At 43.9% G+C, this 19,745-nt stretch overlaps 2 protein-coding genes across 5 annotated transcripts in view; one reads left to right on the top strand and one right to left on the bottom strand.

Annotated features, from left to right (window-relative positions):
* Window positions 1-1,655: 1,655 nt before the first annotated feature.
* LOC311596216 (uncharacterized protein) lies at window positions 1,656-7,171 on the bottom strand. The gene is made up of 3 exons (XM_084779479.1): window positions 7,079-7,171; window positions 4,223-4,342; window positions 1,656-2,122 (listed from the first exon to the last, which is right to left on the bottom strand). The coding sequence occupies exons 1-3, from the start codon at window positions 7,089-7,091 to the stop codon at window positions 1,692-1,694; spliced, it is 564 nt and encodes a 187-aa protein (XP_084635605.1). The 5' UTR covers window positions 7,092-7,171; the 3' UTR covers window positions 1,656-1,691.
* The window catches only part of SF3B1 (splicing factor 3b subunit 1), a 38,962-nt gene continuing 26,317 nt past the window's right edge, over window positions 7,101-19,745 (top strand). The window contains exons 1-6 of one of the 4 annotated variants that reach the window (XR_014778757.1): window positions 7,101-7,257; window positions 15,697-15,863; window positions 17,450-17,554; window positions 17,872-17,986; window positions 18,177-18,230; window positions 19,469-19,524. Coding sequence is in view for 1 of the 4 variants with exons in the window: in XM_084779449.1 (XP_084635575.1) it covers window positions 7,230-7,257; window positions 15,697-15,863; window positions 17,450-17,554; window positions 17,872-17,986 (415 nt within the window). In the remaining 3 variants the exon portion in view is untranslated. Of the gene's footprint in view, window positions 7,258-15,696; window positions 15,864-17,449; window positions 17,555-17,871; window positions 17,987-18,176; window positions 19,525-19,745 lie in introns of those variants that run through there. The other 3 variants (XR_014778756.1, XM_084779449.1, XM_084779450.1) reach the window with 3 other exon arrangements.

Raw genomic sequence — 19,745 nt, 5'->3', positions numbered from 1 at the left:
ATGAGGAGTTGCAGGCCTCCGGCTCTGTAGCTAGGGCCCTCTGGGAGAGCAGCCAGTGCTTGTAACCTCTGAGCCAGCTCTCCAGCCCCAGCATCAGATGTTTTTGTTCTCAGGCTTTTTCATCTCTCCTGCGGTCTACCTAAGAGGCCACCAATAAGACTTCTGCCTGTGGAGTCAGGGATCCTATCCCCACACATTAAGTTTGGCCCTAATATCAGGAAACTCTAGGTGAAAGACTATGTTGTAAGATGTTGTTTTCCATCCGAGTTCTTGGTCTATTACAAGAGGGCCTTTCATGAATGGTGGGCTATGAATTAAGATAGGTTTTCATGTCTGTCCTGGATGATCTCTTGGATTTCTTCATAATCAATCACTTTTAAAAGCAGCCTTCCCAAGAAGAGACTTGATACCCTATGAGCATATACAGGGGGAGGAGGTCCCCCTCAGTCACAGTCATAGGGGAGGGTAGTAAGGGGAAAATGGGAGGGAGGGAGGAATGGGAGGATACAAGAGATGGGATAACCATTGAGATGTAATATGAATACATTAATAAAATATATTTTTAAAAAAGAGCAGCCTTGGGCTGGAGAGGGACTCAAAGGTTAAGAGCACTGTCTGCTCTTCTAAAGGTCCTGAGTTCAATTCCCAGCAACCACATAGTGCCTCACAACCATTTATGATGAGCCCTGGTGCCCTCTTCTGGCGTGCAGGTGTACATGCAAGCAGAGCACTGTATACATAATAAATAAATAAATCTTAAAAAAAAAAAAAAAAGCAGCCTTTTGGGAGCCGGGTGGTGGTGGAGCACGCCTTTAATTCCAGCACTCGGAAGGCAGAGGCAGGCAGATCTCTGTGAGTTCAAGACCAGCCTGATCTACAAAGAGAGTCCAGGACAGCCAGGGGTACACACAGAGAAACCCTGGCTTGAAAAAAAAAAAAAACAGTAACAAAAAAGAGCAGCCCTGTGTGAGCCGTGAGCCGGATGCAGTGGTGCACTTCTGTAATTCCAGCACTCGGGGAGGCAGAAGCAGGCTGACCTCTGTGAGTTCAAGGCCAGCCTGGTCTACAAAGCAAGAGGGTCCAAGACAATCAAGGCTACACAGAGAAAGCCTGTCTCAAACAAAGCAAAGCAAAACAAAACCCAAAACAGAGCAGTCTTGTGGAGACTAGCCAGCCAGCCAGGCCTACACAGAGAAAACCTGTCTTGGGGGAAAAAACAAAAGAAAGAAAGAAAGTAGGTGCCAAGGAGGGTTGATTTGGGTGGCCTTTGGCAGTAGAGAGAGAAAGGGAGAGCAAAGAGGCCCGAGAGGAAGCAAAGGGACTGTGGGTTGACTCATCTGGTTTCACCTTCAGAGCTAGGGCAAGTTGTTTTGTTTTGTTTTGTTTTTTCTTTGGTTGGCTTATACCATGTGGTTATTTTAATCAAGACAAGAGTACAGTCACTGCAAATCCATCCTTTCCAACTCTGGTGAAGATGGCTCCCAGCCATGTGGATGCCTCCATCCCAATGAGGAGATAGCAGCTAAGATGGCGGCAAGAACGCAGGTGTCTCCTTCAAGAAGGGTGGAACATGGAACTGATATCTAGGCCAGAAGATCTCCAGTTCATCCGGAGGTGCAGGAGAAAAGATTTCTCCACAGTAACTGTTCCTACTTAAAACAAACAAACAAACAAACAAATCTGGGCAGCTGTCACCAGGCCAGTTGGCAGTGGGGAGCTAGGGGCTCCGAAACCCCAAGCCAGGTGGCAACGAGGGCCTGGCCTGATTTGGGCGAGTCGGTGGCTGCTTTGAGAACAGGCTGCTTTGGAGCCCCGAAACCGAGAGGCAGTGGTGGGAGCCTGGCTTGGTTCGGGCAGATAGAACGGCTGCTTTGAGGACAGCTGGCTGCTCGCCTTTGCAGATGGGCACTGCAGTGGGTACAGTGGCATGAGAAAGCTGGTGGCCATGATCCGTGCTGACACACTGGTTCATAGTAAACGCCCATGCCGGGCTGGTTCATAGCTAGAACATAGGTCCAGTGTCTGCTCTGTGGTGATCTGTGGCTACGGAGGCAGCTGGCTGGCAGCCAAGCCTGGGGGTCCAGCAGGGAATTCTTCAGAAAGGCAGGGAGCCCTTCTTTCCCTAGAAGAAGGGAGTCTCAGACAGTCATAGTAGAGGAATGGAGTGAATGAGAGAATGTTTATTTCACGAACCAGGGATGTTAAAAACCTTGGGCTGTGGGAGGGGCCAGAGGTTACGAGTGTTGATTTGATGGGGTTCGGAGTGCCAGGGTTACTTCTCTACATGCACTCAGTACTTAATTCTCCAATGGGTGTCAGGGGTGGGGGAAGAACGCCAGGTATGGTTAGAGGTTGGCTCAAAGCTAAGGTACCAAGACATCTCATTAGCATGGAGAGGGTATTTCCGGGAATCCCCAGGTACACACTTGTTTCTTATGGGGGTGGGAAGGTTGGGCCTGTAATATCCCTAAGAGCTGTGCGACACTCCTTAGAGGATCTGGGGTTTCCCCAGATCAGGCAGAGAAGAGGGAACCCAGCTGAGGAAGGGAGTCTGTCATTTTACTGCTGAGCTCAGAGGCAATCCAGTAATGCCAGACTTCAACCTTAACAGCCGAGCCCAACAGCAAGGCATATAGTCGTTTGTTTTGTTCTTTCTTTCTTTGTGTGTGTGTGGTTTTTTTATCGTTTTGTTTTGTTTTTTAAACAGGGTTTTCTCTGTGTATCCCTGGCTGTCTAGACTCACTTTGTAGACCAGGCTGGCCTTGAACTCACAGAGATCTGCTGCCTCTGCCTCCTGAGTGCTGGGATTAAAGGCGTGCACCACCACTGCCCTCCTGGCACTTAACATTACCTTTGTACAGACTTTTAACCATCAATCCTGGTGTTAGGAGTTTTTAAGTTAACCCTTTTGTTACAGATTTTAAAGATATTTAATCATGTCCAATATTCTTACAAATCTTGAGGTACAGAAAGATTATATAACAGTCTTACAAATCTTGAGGTGAGATTTTTGCTGTAGCAAAAGTTTTAGAGAGTTAAGGCAAAATCAAAAGCGTTTTAGATGAGCAGCAGTAGTCCCCACAGGGAATAGGCTGTCTCTTCATTTTGTTCTGTTGTCTTTTCTCTGTCACGCAGCCAGGTTGCTAACCTGATATGGACAGAGATTTTGGAGGAAACTTTTAAGGAAGCAAGCTCCCCTATAGAGGAGAGGGAGTCAGAGGGAGTCACACCTCAGCTCTAGAACCAGCTTTTGTTTTTGTTTTTATTTTGTTTTTTATTTTTTGGTTTTTCAAGACAGGGTCTCTCTGCGTTAGCCTTGGCTGTCCTAGACTCGCTTTGTAGACCAGGCTGGCCTCGAACTAACAGCAATCCGCCTGCCTCTGCCTCCCGAGTGCTGGGATTAAAGGCGTGCGCCACCACGCCCGGCCTTGTTTTTGTTTTTAAAAGATTTATTTATTAGACCAGGGTGGCGGAGAACTCACAGAGATCTGCCTGCCTCTACCTCCCCACTGCAGTGCCCAACATTCAGTGATCATTTATTTCCTCAGCCTCAGGGAAAAAAATGACCAGGGGAAACTTCTGTGATTGTCACTGGTGGATGATGTGCCGAGCAATCAGTGAGCTAGTAAGGGAGTCTGTTGTGGGTCCATGAGGAATAGGGTCCCAGTGTAGCTCAGACCCCACGGGAGATCGTGGGCACCAGGAGAGCCACCTCCACTCACAGTACCAGTGTTAAGTGTTACAGAGCTGAGGAGAGAGTTTTAGCTAGTAGAAGTGTTGCAGCTCTGAAGGGTAAGGTGTCCTGGCACTTGGTCCCCAAGGCATACCATACAGTCAGACAGCACATCGATCCTCACATGAAAGCCGCATTGGGAAGGGCACAAAAGGGAATTGAACTGCTCTAAATGTTTATCTATTACTGTGTATGTATGCGATGTAGGTGAGCAGTGTTTATAACCGTGGCACATAGATTGAGGCTGCAGGACAATTTTGTAGAATTGATTTTTTTCTTTTTCCACCATTCCATAGCGTAGGGCAAAGGGTCTGAGTTCACTTCCGGATTTGAAAACCCACCAATTCCTGGAGTTGGCCCAAACTCAGGATTTGAAATCCCACTAATCCCCACCCTGGAACCCCGCCACCTCCACACCCAGGAAGCCCTATATAAAGCCTGCCTCCAGGACCCCATTCCTCATGTCCAGTCCACCCACAGCCGACTCACCTTCTAGCTCACTGATGCTGGGCTGGGCAAGTGCTACCCCAGGGATCAGCACCGATCTACGGGCAGTGGCTGGGCAGGCGCCAGTGACTGGAAAGGCCCGGCATCCAGCGGTGGCTCCCCCTGCAGTAAATGGAGCCATGGTGGAGTGAGGAATGGAAGGCAACTTTACTTGTCAATTAGGGATTTATGAACCCTGGGCAGTGAGTGTGAATGCGCCTGATTTGCTAGGGCTCAGTGTGCCAGGATATTTCATCTGCGTACCATGCTGGGGTTAAAGGTGTGTGCCACCAGGCCCCCTAAGGACACACCCCTTAATCCTTTCACATAGCTCTGCTCCCTGGTGTTCTAAGCTTTCAAATCTATGAGCCTGTGGGGGCCGTTCTCATCCAAACTGCCACACCTGGCACCTGAATGCGAGGCAGTGGTCCTGTGTCAGTTAGTTTTCTGTTGCTGTGATAAAATACCCACCACCAAAGCACCTCATGAGCCAGTTAGTTTTGGCTCACACTTCCTGAGACATAGAATCCATGGCCAATTCAGGGCTAACGTTTCATTTTAAGTTGTAATCACTGTACCTAAAGGATCCATGAAACAGAAATGCCTCTAATCTGTAAACCCCTCACCCAAGGACAGATATTCCCCGAAATGCTAGAGGCATTTATGGGAGATATCAAGCTTATGGTTTCACTCCCATAAGCAAGTTCGTTTGACCCAGCTACGCGGATGTGCGTGATCACATGTAGGTGGAAGGTGCGTGGGCAGGAGATATGTCAGGGTGTGTGCTTGCTCTAGATTGGATGTAGGCAGGAAGTACGTCAGAATATATGCTTGCACTGATTGGTCCTGATAGGAAATATGGCGGCCCCATTTTAAGCCCCTGCAAAATACGACTTGTGGCCATTCCCTGGGAACCCATGGGAGGATCTGGCCAGAATCTATCTTCCTGGCCTGTATTTGATTAAAGTTTGTTTCAAATTTGGCTCAAAATTGTGGAACTGGTTTTTTTTTTTCCCTCTCCAGAATTGCAGGATTAGTACTATCTAAAGTATAAATTACTAACTAGGCACGGTGGCGCACTCCTGTAATCCCAGCACTCAGGGAGGCAGAGGTAGGCGGATCTCTGAGTTTGAGGCCAGTCTGGTCTAGAAAGAGAGTCCAGGGTAGCCAAGGCTACACAGACAAACCCTGAATCCTTGAGCTCCATTTGCAGTGAGTTTGTAGTTAATGGATTTAGAGATAAGCAAGAGGCACAGGTGCTCTCGCTAGCTGGACGTTGGCACTGGCTTGTCTCAGAGCACTAAGCGTTAGAGACTTACACTATTATGCCCAAATCCCGAGAGACAACCCCCCACTGCCAATAGACCACCCAAGAGCAGAGTCCAAATGTAGTCGGAAGGACTTAACAATACTTGTGACTTGCCCTGCCCCGTTGAATGACCTGCATGGCTGGTCAGTACTGGTGAGCACTAACATCTTAGCATCATAAACTTGATCTCTAACAGGCCTGGTTAGCATTCTACTTTAGGTATTTTGGAGGCCATGTTCCCTTAGTTAAATTCTACTTTATGTCACTTGATGTCTCCTAAACAAACCTCTTAGTAAATCCTTTATAACATCAATTCTATTACTTGAATTTCTTACCCATCAAGTCCTTTTAATAATACACACATGAAGGAAACAGTGCTTGAAAACTACCCCTAAATCCCCATTTGCCTCATTGTGAGGCCATGTGGCAAGCTTTTTCCAGAGTTTCTCCTTTTATTATGTATAATATGTTATATGTATGTGTTTTGCCTAATTTGTTTATGTTCACTTTATTCTTGCTTTTCTTTTCTTTTTTTCTTTTTTTTCAGTTCTGAGGTAACCCAGGGCCTTGCAAAGCACTTTACCACTGAGCCAAATCTCCAAGTCCTGTTCACCACATTCTTGCAGTGCCCACGGGAGCCAGATAAAGACATCAGACACTCTGGAACTGGAGTTACAGTTTGTGAGGGATCATGGGAGTGCTGGGAATGGAATCTGGGTCTCTTGACCTTTGGGGTCATCTCTCCAACACCTCCTGCACAGTTTCTAACGGTGTCCTTTCTATTTTCCACTTTCTGGAATCTGGAATTTTTTGTTTGTTTTGTTTTTTCCAGACAGGGTATCTCTGTGTAGCCCTGGTAGTCCTGGAACTCACTCTGGCCTCAAACTCAGTCAGGCCTCGAACTCAAGAGTTCTGCCTGTCTCTGCCTATCAAGTGCTGAGATTAAAGGGGAGTGCCACCACTCCAGGCTGAAGTTATAAATTACTACGTTTGTGTCCGTGTCCTCAGGCCATGCCTCAGGGCACTTAACTCAATACTCAAACTTGAATTCAGAGTCAACTGGCAATGTGAGTTCTCTTTGTTGCTTTTTTTGTTTTGTTTTTTGTTTTCAAGAGAGGGTTTCTCTGTGTAGCGTCGGCTGTCCTGAACTAGCTCTGTAGAGCAGGCTGGCCTCGAACTCAGGGAGATAAACCTGCCTCTGCTTCCTGAGTGCTGAGATTTAAAGCGAGTTCAGGACAGCCAAGGCTACACAGAGAAACCCTGTCTCAAAAAATAAAAAAAAAAGAGAGAAAGAGAGACAGATTTCTCTGTGTAGCCTCGCTTTGTAGATCAGGATGGCCCAGAACTCAGGGATCTGCCTGCCTCAGCCTTCCAAGAGCTGGGATTAAAGGCGAAGGCCCATCACGGCCCGATAGAGCGCACTTCCCGTGGGCGGAGCCATCCTCTCGCGCGCATACTACTTCCGCAGTTTGGCTCACTCCTCCCCCCCCCCCCTTTTTTAAGGAAGCCGGCGGAGCCCCGCCCTGGCCCCTCCCACTCCCATCATGCACCTCGCGGCTTCATGTGGCAGTTGAGTGCCTCAGAGCGGCGCGCGTCCCCGCGTGCGAACGAGCCGAGCGCAGCCTCTGTTCCTGGGCGGCGGCGGCGGCGAGCGGAAGTCCTTGGGAGCGCCAGTTCCGTCTGTGTGTTCGAGTAGACAAAATGGCGAAGATCGCCAAGACTCACGAAGGTAAGCGGCCTTTGCCTTCCCACGCGCGACCTCGGCTGCCAGCCAGGCTGCCAGCCGCGGTCCTGTCCCTCGGCTTTCGGCGTCTTCGCGTGGCCTCTCTCTGCGCCTGGCCGAGCCCGCGCGGCGGGGCCTGCTCGGCTCGTCGGCGCAGGCCTCTGGCCGCGTAATGGCGTCCTCTAGCACTCCGGGACCGGCGCTTTGTTCCGCTGTCGGTGCTTCCGAGTTGTGTTCGGAGGGCATCGCTCGAGCAGCCTGTGCCGGCGGTGTCCGGGGGAGGGAGGGAGGGAGCGGGGAGGCGGACGTGGGAGGGAAGCCGCTCCCGTCCCCGGCTGCTGTCGTTGGCAGTTTGCACCTGGAAAGCCCTGAATGTCGGCCGCCGCTTTCGGGCTGCGCTTCGCGGCGTCGGCTCAGCGCCGGCCCGTTACTCCGGACCTCCGGGACACTTAGTCCTTTAGTCACTTTGTGTGTAGTGTTTCTTTTTTCTTTGAGGGCTGATTGTTGGAGAATCGGGAGTTAGAAGGAAGGAAAGGGCAGGCTTTTGGGAGCCGCCTAAGTTTCCCATGATAGTTGATCATTTTATGGCACACAGAATTAAACACGGCTAGGAACGAGTTGGCAAACGACCAGATTCCGTAAGGAAGGAACCAGAGAAGACAGGAAGGAGTTTTGAGTGCGTGAGGTTGAAACCCTGTTTTCTTGCTTCCTGGCTTAGAAGCCAAAATTTAAGCTGACAGTATGGATTCTGAAAGTCACTCAACACATCCCTTCTCGGTGTGTGGCTCGGTGTTAGAGGGAACAAGCTAAGGATGCCAGACATTTGACAGTTTGCTGGGGGAAACAGATGTGTGAGTCTTAATTCTCTTCGAAAATCAAAGGGCTATGTACAGAGAAGTAAAACCAATACTTTTCTGAGAAGCTTGTTAACGGAGCCATTAATTTATGCTTAGTTATTTTTGAGAGGTGGTGACGCGGCGCTGATCTAAATGGGCCAATCAGTTTTAAATTAGGGGAGGACGTCTGAGCCCGAGGGAACATCTTGTAACAACGCAGTAGGTCGTGAAAGATGTGCAGGACTCGTTGCTGTGGTAGGAAGAAAGGGTGTAAGGAGGGAATTCCGATAGGAATCTAGAGAGAGAGAGAGAGATGGGTTATGACCAAAAGGTGATATAGTTGAGGCTTTTGAGGAACTGAAAAGTGCCAACACTTTTTGAAGCCAGAAATGTACCTTGTCTTTTTGTCTCTAAACCTGAAAGTACAACATGTATTTTTGGTTTTTCTTTGGTTTTTCAAACCACAGTTTTTCTCTCTGTAACCTTGGCTGTCCTGGAACTCACTCTGTAGACCAGACTGGCTGGAAACTCAAGAGATCTGCCTCTTCTGCTTCCCTGAGTGTTGGGATTAAAGGCCTGTACTATTCCCACTTGGCTGGGTGATAACTTTTTAGTAGAGCTGTATACAGCATGTATACATGGCTTCTTGCTTCCTTATGACAGTTTCCTGGAGAATATAAGTTTTTACAGTTGTCACTTAAGCCACTACTATAATATCGAACAAAATTAATTGCTTTTCTTGAGAGGTATGGCCATCAGTATAAATAATTTTATTGTATTAGAATAGTATTTTTTCTTTCTTTTTTATTTTTGGCTACCTGGAATTCACTGTGTAGATCACGGTCTGTTTTGTTTTTTGGATTTTTGAGACAGGGTTTCTCTTGTGTAACAGCCGTGGCTGTGCTGGACTCCCTTTGTAGACCAGGCTGGTCTGGAACTCACTGCTGCGATCCACCTGCCTCTGCCTCCGCCTCCAGAGTGCTGAGATTAAAGGTGTACTCCACCACACCCGGCCCTTTGTTTTGTTTTTTTGAGACAGAGTCTATGTAGTCCTTGCTGTCCTGGGCATATTAGTTCAGAACATGACTGTTCTGGCAAGAGATCACAGCTAAAAATCTCTGTCTCTGTGATCCGGCTGGAAAATAAGCACACCTTTAATCTAGGAGACGGAGGCAAACATCTGAGTTCAAGGCCAGCCTGGTATAGAGCAATTATCAGGTAAAGAAAAGCTTAGGTCCAGGCACAGTGGTACATGCCTTTAATCCCAAATGAAGGTAAAGATAGTTTGTAGAAGGAAGCACCCATGTTTGAAAGTGATGTCTAGTTGAGTGTCAGAAAAGTTGATGAATCAGAGATTTGACTGAATAGGATACACCCAACTCTCACAAGAACAGAAAGGAAAGGAAGTTAGTTAAGAGGCAGTTTTACAGAGTGTGTGGGGGAACAGTTTTACCAGGTCAGTAATAGATGGGTTGCAGAGGAAGAGTGCAGGGGAAGACTGAACAACTTGGAGGAGGAGCAGGAGCCAGAAGATTAGAAAAGATTGCTAATGTTAATTTAAGGCCAAGTAGAGTAATTCCGGGCCGAGAGAGTCAGCTGGAAGAGGAGTTTGAGCCAAAACAGCTAAGTTGAGCCAGCCAGCCCAGAGCTCAGTAAGACAAGAAGGGGTGAGCTCATTCAGCAGTAAGTCTCAGAGGCTGAGAACATTCTAGGCCTAGGTTAGATCATATGGAGGTAAGAAGCTTCAGGGGCTAGCCTTAGATTAGCAGACAACAATTGAGCCAGGAGAATAAAAGTTACTTTTACAGATCACATTTATTTTTAATTTTATTATTTTTCCTTAAATTTACTTACTATGAGCCGGGCGTGGTGGTGCACGCCTATAATCCCAGCACTTGGGTGGGGGCAGAGACTGGTGGATCGCTGTGAGTTCGAGGCCAGCCTGGTCTACAAAGCGGGTCCAGGACAGCCAAGGCTACACAGAGAAACCCTGTCTCAAAAAACCAAAAAAATAAAATAAAATAATAAAAAAAAATTACTTACTGTGTATTGAGTGTTATGTATTTCTGCCTGTGTTCATGTGGAAGTCAGAGGACAACTTTCTGGATTCAGGTTTTCAGCTTGCTGCAAGTGCCTTTAGCTGCTCAGCCATCTTGCTGGACTTAGCTTTTGTTTTTTAAAAAATGGTATGATTGTGTAGCTCTGGCTGGCTGGTTACTCACTTTGTATCTTTATTTCCTTTGAGATAGGGTTTCTCTGTGTAGCGCTGGCTGACCTGGAACTTGTTCTGTAGACCATATTGGCTTCAAAGTCACAGATATCCAGCCTACCTGTGCTTACTGAGTGCTGGCATTAAAAGTGTGTGTCACCACACTTAAGTTGGCCTCAAACTCGAGGAATCCTTTGCCCCCTGGACACGGGCAATTTTGGAACGTACTACTAAGCCTTCCAGATCTCTGTCTCTCAAATTTGGGGATCAATCCCCAGAATTCTGTATTTTTACTACAGAGCATTTGCCATTGAACTATTGAACTGCCCCCCCCCCCCGACTCTGAATAGGGGAATTTTAAAACAGTTTTAGTCAGACAGGTAGAAAATATCTTATTCTTGTTTTGAGAACCATCTGAATTGAGAGGAAAAGTTAGCTTAGCATAAAATTTGGAAGGCTTTAAACACTACAAGATTTGATTTTGTCTTCCCAGTGTATATAGAAGAAAGTGCCATCTTACTTTCCCCAAGCAACAAATTAAATGCATGTATATTTTATATGCGTGTAGGACCTATGCACAAGTGTATGCACTTGGAGGTCAAAGGAGGCAGTTGGGTTTTATTCCCTTAAGACACAGTATCTTCCTGAACCTGGAGCTATGCTAGTGGCCAGCAAGCTCACTTCCCTTCTCTTCACTGCAGTTACAGACACACATGACTATGCCAGTCTTTTTAAGCGTTTGGCGATTTAGGTTTTGTTCAAGCATTCTTACTGGCTGAGCAATCTCTCCATCCCGAATATGATTTTTGTATCTTAACAAAGTCATTGGAGCCAGTTGTGGTGGTACACACCTGTGATTCCAGCACACAGGCTGATCTCTGTGAGTTCAGGCCAGCCTGGTCTACAAAACTAGTCCAAGATACCAAGGCTACACAGAGAAACCCTGTCTTGAAAAAACAACAAACAAAAAAGACAAGTATGGTATGGTAGTAAGCACATAACCATCAACCACATTGGACCTATACACCCATCATTGGATTATTTCATCAGAGGCAGTCATTCTAAGGTTATTGTAATAATTGAGACTGCGACTTAGTTTTGAATTTACTGATGTAATTTATTTCTCAATAATAGTTTTCCATATTATTCGTGGTCTTTTCTCTCTCTCTCTCTCTCTCTCTCTCTCTCTCTCTCTCTGGTTTCTCAAGACAGGGTTTCTCTGTGTAATCTTGCCTGCCCTAGACTCCCTTTGTAGATCAGGCTGGTCTCAAATTTACAGAGATCCTCCTGCCTCTGCCTCCCGAGTGCTGGAATTAAAGGCGTGTGCCACAACGCCTGGTGTAAATAAGTTTTTGTGTAGAAATAGGCTATGGTTGTATCTTCTATGGAAGTGTCTCTCGCTTCCTTGGCCTTTTTTGTTTTGTTTTTTTGTTTTTGTTTTGTTTTGTTTTTTAAATAGGGTTACTCTGTGTAGCCTTGGCTGTCCTGGACTCCCTTTGTAGACCAGGCTGGCCTTGAACTCACAGCGATCCTGCCTCTGCCTCCCCCAGTGCTGGGATTAAAGGCGTGCACCACCACGCCCGGCTTTTTGTGTTTTGTTTGAAGGGTTTCATATTGCCCAAGTTGACTTCAAAACTGCTACATAGCTGAGTTTGTCCTTGGATTCCTGATCCTGCCTCCACCTCAGAAGTGCTGCCATGTTGGCGATGTACCATCAAGCCTCACTTGTATGGTTCTGTTCTCAGGCTCTTGATTCTTTTCTTTTCTTTTTTTTTTCCTTTCTTTTTTTTTTGCTTTTGATTCTTAATGAACCAAACTGAAGATTTTTCTTGTCATATGTTTTCAAACACATTTCTCTCTCTTTGAGATAAGGTATGTTGTTCAAGGTGACCTTGACTTTGTTTTTTGTTTTTGTGTGTGTTACAGGGTCTCACTTTATGGCTTTGACTGGCCTGGATTTCATTATGTATACCAGGCTGGTCTTGAACTGATAAAGGCTCACCTGCCTCTGTGAGGGCTGGGATTAAAGTCATGTGCCACCACTACAAATGGCTGAATTTTTGATCTCTAATGGTGGGTTATAGGGTGAACCACATTTGATTTATATGGTGCTGAAGATATAATGCAGGATTTCATGCATTCTAGGCAACTAACAGCCACATAACTACTTTTCAAATATTTCTGCTAGAATCATCTCTCACATCCTCTTTAACCAATCTGATTATTATTATTTTAAGTAGATTTATTCTTAATGTACTGGTGTTACGTTTCTGTCTCTGTATGGGCATGTATATTTGGGTGGCCATGAAGTCAAAGAACTGCGTCCAGTCCCTGTCCCTAGAGTTGACATGGGTGCTAAGAGGGCACTCTGGTCCTCTTGAAGAACAACAGCAGTTCTTGGCTGCCGAGCCGGTATCGGTCTAGTCCCTAAAGACGGTTTTCTTATTTGGTCAGTGTGCCTTATGCTTCCCAGGATTGAAAGAGAAGAGCTAGGTGGAAATAGCTGGGGGCGGGCCTGTAATCCAGCACTCAGGGAGGCACAGGCAGGCAGAGCTCTCTGAGTTCCACGACAGCCTGGTCTACAGAGAGTTCCAGGACAGCCAAGGCTACACAGAGAAGCCCTGCCGCAAAAAACAAACAGAAACCACTTACATACCAAGTATGATCTTTTAGGGATTTTTGCATAAATACCTTGGCTTAACCCAAAATCTCACTAATATGTTTTGCCTCTAATTTCATATTTATGCCTTTATTTTTATGAGTATATACATGGGTGTATGTATGTGAATGCAGTGCCTTTGGTGCCCAGAAGAGGTGTCATATGTCCTGGAACTAATGACCTGCCGTGGGTGCTGGGAGTATCTTCTGTAGGAGCAGTACCCACTCTTAACTACTTAGCTATCTGTCAAGTTCCTGCTGATAATTTCTTAAATTGGAAAATCATAAAACTGAGAAAAAATTCTCCGTTTGTTTGCTTGGGCAATGACTGAAAAAGAGACACTTCAATGTAATGTTTTCCTTTGGTGGCTAGTAAAAAAAAAAAGTTAAATTTTTGTAATGATTTTGAATTTTCTTCAGTAGAATTAATTACTTGGGAATTGATTTAGTAGTCCTCTGGTATTCGGTAAAAATAAGTACACTGGTTTTTAAAAAATTTTATTTATTAATTTTTATGTACATTGGCATATTGTCTGCATGTCGGACTGTGTGTGAAGTTGTCAGATCTTCTGGAACTGGAGCTACAGCCCTGGCTGGCCTGGAACTCAGAGATCCGCCTGCCTCTGCTTCCTGAGTGCTGGGATTAAAGGCATGCACCACCACACCTGGCCCCCCACCCACTTTCCCCCCCTCTTCCTCCCTCCTTTCTTTCTGATTCCCTGCTACCGGAGTTACAAATGGTTGTGAGCTGTCCTGTTAGGTGTTGGAAATAAACTTTTACAGGATGGACGAGCAGCCATTGCTCTTAACCACAGAGTCATCTTTCCTGTCCTAACACTTTTTTTGGAGACACTATCTATCTCTGGTTGACCTGGAACTCAATAGATTCTCCTGCCTCTGCCTCCTGAGTGCTGGGGTTAATAAAGGCATGTAGCCCCCTGTCTGCCAGGATGTACACTTGATCTATTAGCACTTGGGTAAAGAAAAAGTTGAGAGTTTGTTTGCAGACTATATTAGCTTTTTCTGGGGTGCCTTTTACAATTTTAGAAATTCTTATCCTTCCAATTGTGTCTAGCTTGAAGATGATAGCGGTTGCAGATTAGACCAAAAGAGGTCACAGTGGCTGACACCTTGAATCTCAACCAGGTTAGCCAACCAGAGCTACATGGAGAAGCCCTGTCTCAAAAAATAAAATAAAATAAAATAAAATAAAATGTCAGTGAAATTAACATCTGAGGGCTCCCTAAATTAGTCCAGATTAAAAATGAAGACTGAAGCCAGATGTGGTGGCTCACGCCTATAATGCCAGTACTCTGAGAGGCAGAGACAGATCTCTGTGAGTTCTAGGCCAGCCTAGTCTACACAGAGAAACCCTGTTTTAAGGGAAAAGAAAAAAAAAAAAAGACTGATGGTACACACCTTTAATCTCAACACTTTGGAGGCAGAGGCAGGTAGGTAGATCTATCTGTTTAGGTTGAGGCCAGCCTGGTCTATAGAAGAGGTCCAGGACAACCAGAGCTGCTATACGGAGAAGCCCTGTCTTAACCCCCCACCCCCCACCACTACCCAGAAAAAAGACTAAGAAAGCATCAAGGAAGGAATGCTACAAGCTAGAATCAGCAGTATCTTGAGCATAGAAAAAAGAAAAGTGCAGAAGGGTAACTCAATGAAGGGACTTTCACAACTGCCTCACTCAGATGTCACATTCTTGGTTAAATAAAAGTTTGCTCTTCCTGTCTTGCTTGAAAATATGAACAATAGAAAGCTGGGCATGGTAGCGCATGCCTTTAATCCCAGCATTCGGGAGGCAGAGGCAAGCGGATAGCTATGAGTATGAGGCCAGCAAAGCGAGTTGAGGACAGCCAAGGCTACACAGAGAAAGCCTGTTTCAAAAAAAAAAAAAAAAAAAAAAAAGTGTTAGATGTCTCCCGTCTGAAATTTTTTTTCTTAGATTTACTTATTTATTTTTGAGACAGGGTTTCTTGTGTAGCCTTGGCTGTCCTGGACTCCCTTTGTAGACCAGATTGGCCTTGAACTCAAAAAAGATCCGCCTTCTGTCTCCCAAGTGCTAGGATCAAAGGCATGCGCCACTATATCTGGTTATACTGTTAGTTTTATTTACATCTTAGGTAGTGGGTTTTATTCTGTGTTTTAACATAATAGGAGTATCAGACTGAGGACCTTATACCATACTGAGCAAGTGATTCATTGCTGAATTACATCTCTAGGTCAGTTTTGGTAATGGCAAGTTTAAATAATTGTGACTACAGCTCAGGTTCCAAATCAACAGCAACACTTTTAGTTTTTCTGGCTAGTAGAGATGGTTCAGCAAATCACTTGTTGTACAAGCTTAGTGATCTCAGTTTGATCCCTGGAACCAGCTGTCCGCCTGCTTCTGCCTCCTGAATGCTGAGATTAAAGGCCACCACACCTGGCCAACAATTATGTATTTCAAAGTAACTTTTAAATTTTCAGTTGGAGGAAAGTTTAGAATTTTGAGATTAATTTTGATAACTCATCCTAACCGTTAAGATAAATTGTAAATCAGATCTTTGGTTTCTTTCATCTGTGGAGGTAAGGAGATGTAATCTATGTGTAGTTGTAATTAATGCAGCTCTTAGCCTCTTTATGGTGAAATTACTTAACTTTTCTATATTTCAGGATATTTTGATAATATCTAGGAAGAAGATGCATTATATTGAGAGCTCTTCAGAACATGAAATTGTTTTTGTTTTCTTACAGATATTGAAGCACAGATTCGAGAAATTCAAGGCAAGAAGGCAGCTCTTGATGAAGCCCAAGGAGTGGGCCTTGACTCCACAGGTTATTATGACCAAGAAATTTATGGTGGAAGTGATAGCAGATTTGCTGGATATGTGACATCAATTGCTGCAACTGAACTTGAAGATGTAAGTTACAAGTTGTATAAGAGGCAAGATTTTTTTTGTTTTTTTGTTTTTTTTTTAAGAGAGAGAAAGTAAGAAATACAAGAGATTTTTTTTCTGTTTGAGTTGCATGGTTAAAAGGAGAGAGAAAACTGTTTTTTTGTCTTCTTTTTAAAAATTATTTATTTATTGTGATACAGTATTCTTCCAGGGTATGTGCCTGCACACCAGCAGCTGGTTGTGAGCCACCATGTGGTTGCTGGGAATTGAATTCAGGACCTTTGGAAGAGTGGCCAGTGATCTCAACCTCTGAGCCATCTCTCCAGCCCGAGAAAACTGTTTAATTGCGCGTGCGCTCACACACACACACACATGCACATCCCTACCATCCCCATCATGTAATCTTAGCTAGCCTGGAATTAGATATGTAGACACATTTCACACAAACTCACACCCGCCTGGAACTAAAGGGCTTTGCTACCATAACCTGGTTTATCCCCCCCCCCCCTTTTTTTTTCTTTTTCTTTTTTTCTTTTTTGGTTTTTCGAGACAGGGGTTCTCTGTGTAGCCATGACTGTCCTGGACTCCCTTTGTAGACCAGGCTGGCCTGTAATTCAGAGTGCTCCACCTGCTTCTGCCTCCCGAGTGCTGGGGTTAAAGGCGTGCGCCACCATGCCTAGCTTTACTCGATTTTTTGCTATTGTTTCACAATCTGCCTGTTTATGCATGCTCAACCCTGGAGCCTTCACCATGCCCTCAGATACTTCCTGAAATACTGGGCTTTGAATTTTTTTTTTTAAGGCTCCATGGTTTATTGCACTTTACCATGTTAAAAAAATAAAAACAGGAAACAAAATCAAGACCATGGGTTTTGCATTTTATATGGAAGACTTATCTGAATATTGTTGGCACTTTCACATTATTTCTGATAGAAATTCTTATTACCTAACCCTGTCTTGAGTACCCCATGAAAAAGGCGACTTGACTGTAACTAACCATTTCTCTGTGACTGGTTCTTTTTCCTTATCCAATTTTTGTGATTTGATTTCGGTTTTTGGATCAAACTTTGGGCTGCCTTGTAGAGGCTGATCAGAGACTAGTGTTTGCAGAGTATGTCCCCCTGACCTCTATGTGTGTGTGTGCATGCCCATGTGCATGTGCTTTGAGTCAGGGTCTTGATGTTTTAGTTCACACGAACATTAAACTTAGAATCTTCTTGTCTCTGCCTTAACCAAGGCTGAGATTTGGAATTATGTATTGACACTATCACACTTGCCATGGCACTTGGTTCTCTTACCTAATAGTGAAAGACAACAATGCTTGAATGTCCTAGAATTAACAAACATTTTACTTTAAAGTAGAATGTATTAGTCAGATCTTCTTGAGAGTTAACAAGTGGTGTGCTTTTTGTAATAGAAAAGATACTATAATTCTGTGTAATGTACTCTTAGAGAGGTCAGTACATTTGGTAACAATTTCTGTTTACTTGTTTCTGTGTGGTTAATAAACTGGGGAATTCCAAACAAACCTAGGGTAGTTGCTAAATTACAGATGTTGTCGTGTTAGTTTTTATGATGTGACATTTTGTGACCATTGGGTGTTCGTTGCAGGATGATGACGACTACTCATCGTCTACGAGCTTGCTTGGTCAGAAGAAGCCTGGGTACCATGCCCCCGTGGCACTGCTTAATGACATTCCACAGTCAACAGAGCAGGTGATGGTTTGCGCTTACTCAGTTTACACAAAGGGACTGAGTTCCCTGGAAGCACACAAATTTAGCAGTCAATTCTGAGACTGTTTTGAGAGAAGAGCTGACTTGAAAGAGTCAGAAATAATTGTCTTGTAAAGGTAATCATTACATGAAGCATTGACTTTTGGAAACTGATCAACTACACACTTTTTTTTAAACAAACAATGGTTTATATGTTTGTGTGTGTGTGTGTGTGTGTGTGTGTGTGTGTGTGTGTGTGTGTGTTGGGGAGGTGTTGGTTTTATTGAGAGGGTAGTAAATGAAACATGCCTCTTTTTCAGTATGATCCATTTGCTGAGCATCGTCCTCCAAAGATTGCAGATCGGGAAGATGAATACAAAAAGCATAGGCGGACCATGATAATTTCCCCAGAGCGTCTTGATCCTTTTGCAGATGGTAATTCTTTCCCATTTTTCTAAGTATTCAGAAATTTATTTTAATTAAGTTGTCTTTAGCCCTTTGATTTTTTTTGGCATGCTTATGAATTTGCTTTTTGTTTTTAAAGACCCCCTTATAGATTTGTATAGATTTGGTTGAGTCACAGATGCCATATTCTTCATCTTTATAATTCAAGTTTTCTTTCCAGGTAGAAGGACAAGAAAATAATGAGCCAATGCCATAGAAACGCAAAGGGTTAAAGGTTTTTATTTTACTTTTGTTTTGGGTACTCCTGGTATACTTTGAACAAATATGTTTTTCTGCTCAAAATACCTTCAAAATATTGCAGTTTCCATTCCAAATTCTAGAGTTTTGGATTATTACTTTTGAGAAACTGTTTCTCACACTAGAGTTTCCCCTCATATCATTCATTATAGCTTAGTAAATGCACTTACTTTGCTCTATGCAAATTTATAGTTAAAGCAAAGTTAAATGCAAAGACTTTGGTGGTTTTAATAGTTGGAGTCTGTTTTGCTACTTGTAGTGTGTGCAGGGGGCATAGTGAGCCTGATGGAAGCTTTCCTCGGGTGAGTGAGTCCCACCTTCCAAACTAAGTGCCTGTTTTAAAATAGACTCTGCTGCAGGTCTACACATTAGACTTTTCAGCCTGCATGAATTAATAGGGATATTCTTTTCTTTACTTGCATAATTGTAATTGATTTAAACATGTATGTCAGAATTCACAGGCCCATACTAACTGTCCTTAATTTCTTTCCTACAGCAGTACTGCTATATGCCAGTCCTGTCTGCATTCTTAAGGGTGCAGTTCAACACATCCTCTCTAGATTATGGTGAAAAAGTATTCCAAAGGAAGTCTTATCAGAGCTAGCTAGTGTCAGAAAGAATGACACTACCAATTGGGCATGATCGTCAGCATAGGAGATGTCTTAGAATTTTATTCTTTTGTCCTAAATTATAATGCTATACTACTTGTATAGCTAATTATCACTTTTCTAAAGCATAGTGTGCCTTGTGGTTCTTGTTATATACTGTTTGGGCTTCTTTAAGATATTTTGCAGTTAAAGAAATATATATATATATATTTATTTTCCAGTTTGTAAAGCAAATACTGAAACTTTACCCAAGAGACCAACACATCTCTTTGTACACCACTTTCCCTTTGTGTTCGTTGTAGTAGCTAGTAGAACGATATATCTTAAATAATATGTTTCCAGTTGTACTTGTACTTTCTAAGAAATAGAATTATATATTGGGTCAAGAAAAAAGAACTTTAAAAGCATGAAGCCCTTTTTAGTAATGTGACATGAAAATATGATTGTAGGTGTATTTTTTATAATCAGATTTTCTAAATTATAACTGTTTAGATGAAGAACTTTAGTCAGTTACTGTAGTCAGGATTTCAACAGCTTGCAACAGGTAATGTTTTGAATATAAATATCTTTCCAAAGTGTTACTAATGGTAAAGAGATAATTTTCTAGGCTTCTATTCTGCTGCTTGAAGTCAGAACTGCTGATGGAGACAAAGGCACGAAAGTGTACGTATTCCGGATTAGCAACCCAGGAACCCATCACTTCTGAAGACTCTAAACTGTGCTGTCATTTTGCTTTATATATGCATTAAAATAATTGTTTTAAACTGCTTTAGATATGTTTGTGTTCAAACAGGTTAAATTGATCAGCAAACTCAATAAAAAGTAAGATGTATAATTATCAAAGTTTTCCAACAAAAAATAAATTAAATGATTATGGATAACAT

The sequence above is a fragment of the Acomys minous genome (genome assembly GCF_964271855.1).
Source record: "Acomys minous genome assembly, chromosome: 4".
NCBI classification, from domain to species: domain Eukaryota; kingdom Metazoa; phylum Chordata; class Mammalia; order Rodentia; family Muridae; genus Acomys; species Acomys minous.
This window is presented reverse-complemented; position numbering and strand designations above follow the sequence as displayed.

Bases quoted from the DNA above. Each gene is read 5' to 3' on its own strand.
- LOC311596216 (XM_084779479.1), bottom strand. The intron at 2,123-4,222 runs GTGAGTCGGCTG...CCCTTCTTCTAG, and splicing joins CAGCATCAGTGAGCTAGAAG to GGAAAGAAGGGCTCCCTGCC.